The 4,426-nt window shown below is 39.3% G+C and overlaps 1 protein-coding gene across 1 annotated transcript in view; it reads left to right on the top strand.

Annotated features, from left to right (window-relative positions):
• Positions 1–4,426, top strand: part of SLC39A8 (solute carrier family 39 (zinc transporter), member 8) — a gene marked incomplete at its 5' end in the record, with an annotated part of 16,154 nt that overhangs the window by 7,059 nt on the left and 4,669 nt on the right. The window contains 2 exons of the mRNA XM_010156160.1: positions 80–202; positions 1,330–1,497. Coding sequence (XP_010154462.1) covers positions 80–202; positions 1,330–1,497 — 291 coding nt within the window. The remainder of the gene's footprint in view (positions 1–79; positions 203–1,329; positions 1,498–4,426) is intronic.

Here is a 4,426-nt window from a genome sequence, read left to right as displayed (position 1 = left end):
GTAGGGAGCATTTGTTTATTTTTCTGGAATTGTGCTAAAATTACAGACTAATTTGCATGGCTTTTTTCTTCACTCTTAGGCATTTGGGTTTGACCCCAAAGTAGATAACTATATTGAGAAAGCAGTTGCTGTGTTTGGTGGATTCTACATTCTCTTCTTTGTGGAAAGGATTCTTAAAGTGATATTGAAGATCTATAACCAGGTAATGAAACGTATCATTAACTGAAGGAGCCTTGCCTTAAAGTACCTGCTACATTTTATGAGATGCTTGATAGTTTAATAAAATGTGGGTTTTTCCATTTTATCTGAGGATTGCAGCCTTACTGTGTGTTCTGATATATCTTCTTAAAATCTGTATGAACAGGGGAAACGATTTCACATTTTTAGGAAGTTAGAGTCAGAGCTGGGAATAAAATCCAGATGTGAGTGTGGTCTGCTGTCACTGGCGTATTCTCTAGTTGCTCTCAGTAGCCAAGTCGTTGTCATGCTAGCAAAACACATCAGAAAAAAGTAGAAATATGTAAGAGCTGGTGAGAATGGAGTCTGCCCCTGGAGCTCCCTGTTGGGCAGAAGAGATCTATGTGATGTACTATATACCTTCTTAGTCATCTATAAAGTGTAACGGTGCTGGCAGTGCCTGAATCTCACCTTCAGTAACTTCAGCTCTGTGTTTCCCCATGCTCTGTTACACAGACCTGCTCCAGTGACACTGCAGTTACCTGTATCACACAGGACTCTGCTTTCTACCCGTACGTTTTCTGTGTACTCCGAATGAGGCTGAATTTGTCTCAGACAAGGGCCTCTCAAAATTTTTGGTCCTCTCTGCTCACGTCTTGTGTTGGAAACCACCCTGTCTTCCTACATTTACTTCACTTAAGGTTCTCCCTCCCAAACTGTTGCCGATATTGAAGATTGTGAATATCAACTGTCCCTCATTTGTAATAACCGAAAAAATTAGAAAAAATGAATTTGTTGCCCTTTATTTTTGGGGACAGTTGACAAAGGCTGGTAATCTCTATTTGACAAGCGGCCATGAATAACTGGCAAATGTTGATCACTTAGTGACAGGTGTTCTGCTTGGGAGGTTCCATATAAAGGTAAAGAAAAGAAAAATCCCCACGTGTGTTTTGATTAGCTAAAAGTAAGACATAAGTTAGGAACCTGAACATTTAAATGTTTACTGCTGCCCATTTAAACATTTACTTGGTGTTGAAAGCAAGGCAGTATGATTATGATCCCCCCACCTTTTCTTTTTGGGTCTCTATTTTCTTGTGTTTATTATTTTGCTTTTGTTTTAATTAGCTACCTACTTATTTATTTGTCGCCTAGACTGGCCATGAAGAGACTGAAAATGGCCAACAGAGTGGTTCTCATGATAAGACTAACCCTCCCAAACCACTGTCATCCAGCAACGGAGGCACGTGTTATGCAAATTCAGCCATCGTAGAGAGCAATGGAAATCTTGGTTTTGACAGCATCAGTGTGGTCTCAGCACAGGTATGGAAACTGTGGTTATTTATTTTTTATCCCTGCCAATGATATAAGCATATCTGAGGGGACAGTTAGTAGGAATTTCTATTACTCTCGTCAAGTTTCTGTAAACTTACAGCTTAACTTGCTTAAGCCCTATGAAAAACTGTGGGGTTTTGGGTCAAGCGTACAAAAACTGAATGATACATTCAATCTGTAGCCAACAAAACCAGCTAATTGATATTTGTGTTGGGATGGGTAGGACAAGAGATACATATTTAGTCAGATAATTCAGTTCATTTTGATGTTGCTGTTGTTGTTTTCTCGAAGAGTGATAGTGTGTTTTAGTGTTGCATGATCCGTATTGTGTTCCTACCTATGTAAAGCTGTAAGTGTGAGAACATAATTCCTCTGAATCAATGATTAATGAGGAGAACTAATACAGAAATTTATATTGTGAGCACTGCTTCTGCTCATCCAGTATATTTGGGTACTGTGGGAACTATGGAGGTAATATGTTGAGACAAGCAATTCTTCCTGGTTTAAGCATTATTCTCTTCCAGATTTGTTTTCTATATTTCTTTGTGTTCATACAACAAATACGATTTCCTTCTGTCTGAGAAGAAAATGGTAGCAGGAAGAGAAAGTTGATGCACTTCCTTGCTCTTTTTCCTCTACAGGAAGGAGCAACGCTGTCCCATATTTTAAAGAATAAAACCACATAGAAACAATTCTCTGATGACTAAGGCAGATATTTTCCCTGTAGAGATTTCTGTTTTACCACCCATACACTTCAGCCAGTAAGTTGTCTGTGGGGAGCAGTGAGGGGCAGACTCACAGGCCATTTGATGCACACAGTTTAAAGTACCAGAATTGTGCTTGTCCGTAAAGTAGAAATGCCATGAAGCATGGTGGATACTGGGCATTCTAAAAACTAGGAGAAACATGCCTAATAATTAAAATCGCATGGGTACCAAGAGGGAATTAGTATTATGAGTGATTAATACCACACATTATAATAATAAAATGCAAATATATAACATTTATTTCTAGAAACTAGGTTAGATGCAGTGCTTTTAATCATAAATTATTGTAGGTCACTCCAAGATCCTTTGTGGAATACTCGTACATCTCCTTTTACATGCAGTCTTGACTTCAAGAACTTAACATTTCACAAAGCTTTTTCTCTACTTATGAAAATTTACGCTTTCCATTCTTTCTACCTCTCCATTTCTCCAAAGCCAGGAAGAGAATATGTTGTATTAAAAACTCCTGGAAGTGGTAGGTTAATTCACTCTGGAAGCAATGGCTGCAAGGAAATCCCAGCGGCAGATAGTCTGCTGCTAATACCGGAGGTAGCAACGAAAACGTCACCATTACTCTTTTCGTCCCCCAGGAAGGTTCAAAGGGGCCACGTAGCCTTCAGAAGGGGCAGGGGAGGGCCAGTGTAGCTGAGGGGTTTTGGGGCAGCTAAGGTAGTGCCATGAGGATAGGTATGCATTCAACTGTACAGGCATTTGGTATTTATGGAGGAACCATTTGCCATAAGCCAACACATACCTAGCAGAATTTTAATGTGTCCTTGTAATCTAAAGCTTATTAGAGGGGGCAAACACAGCATAGTCAGAAATCATCATGTAGGCTTTAAGGAGGGAGTTTGAAGTCCAGTTATGCTGAAGTGTGATAGCTGTTTTCAGCCAGGGGAACCAGCCGTATTCTGTGTTTTAATGCCAGAACAGACTGACTGTCAGAGTAAATCTCAGTGTTTAATTAGTCATATGCTTTCAGATTTTACTTGCAGCAGTAATTGCACCTTGGAAACTGCTTTTGTGCTTAGCCAAAATTTATATCCACTGTGCACATTTTTAGAGTCAGTTCCACTCTTGATGAGTTCAACAGCGAATTCTTAATGGCATCTTCTTACATACATACAAAGTTCAGCCCGTGTGTTTGTAAATCACTTTCAACAAAAAAACCCATGAGATCAGATTTTTGTTTGTCATACATGTGCAAGGCTTTGGACTGTCATTGGAATTCTCCGCTGTGTGACTGGTACTAGAAAATGGGTCCCTTACTCAGTTTTGTGGCTAAGCCAGTTATGCCCCTACAGCCCTCAGAAAACTGCAGGCACACACACAGTTCCCACATAAACCCAAGTATGTACAAGTGACGTATTTGTACATTTTTATTACTTGCTCGATGTTTCATAGCTTTTTTACAAATTCTTATCCTAATAAACTCTTTTCATGAAACCATTTATTTTATGGAGATGCTTGGCATTAGATGTGAGACTTTTATGGTAATAAAGAGTTTTTACAGAACAAAACCCACCACCACCTCTCTTTCTCATGTATAATAGAAGTTGCTAATTTACTTGTTCAAAATACAGTCTCCTGAGATTAATATTGTTGCGTTATCAGGAAATGATTTCTGTTGTTGTTGGAGTGTTTGTGTGTGTGTGGTTTCCAAAAGAACAGTGTTCTTTTTTAGTAGAAAAAATAATGAATTATTAAAAATGAAAATCTGTGCGTTGTCTCCAAGTTCCTTTCCTCAGTGAAGCTAGAAATATGCCCAAGAAAGAAGGGAGGCTTTTGGCAGAAATCAGGATGGTCTACAAAACAGTGCCTCTGTCAGTTCTTAGGCAGCTTGAAGGATGGTCACCAGGGAATAGAAAAGTCACAGGGCAACAGGACTTCAGCTCAGGGAGATGCCATAATAGGTGGAAGATCTTTGCCAATTGTATTTGGATTTTCTTATACTCATGTTTCTTTTTTTTCTTCCCATTGCCTAATATATATGTTCTATGTGGCTTGCTTTGTTTCTTTCTTAAAGTGAAGTTGCCTTTGTGGATTTAGAGGTCTGTTACTCATAGAATCACCGAATGGTTTGGGTTGGAAGGGACCTTAAAGATCATCTAGTTCCAACCTCCCTGCCATAGGCAGGGACAGCCTCCAGC

Source organism: Eurypyga helias, unplaced genomic scaffold (assembly GCF_000690775.1).
Source record: "Eurypyga helias isolate BGI_N326 unplaced genomic scaffold, ASM69077v1 scaffold12027, whole genome shotgun sequence".
NCBI lineage: Eukaryota > Metazoa > Chordata > Aves > Eurypygiformes > Eurypygidae > Eurypyga > Eurypyga helias.
Note: the sequence above shows the minus strand (reverse complement) of the source record. Positions and strands in the feature narration are given on the sequence as shown.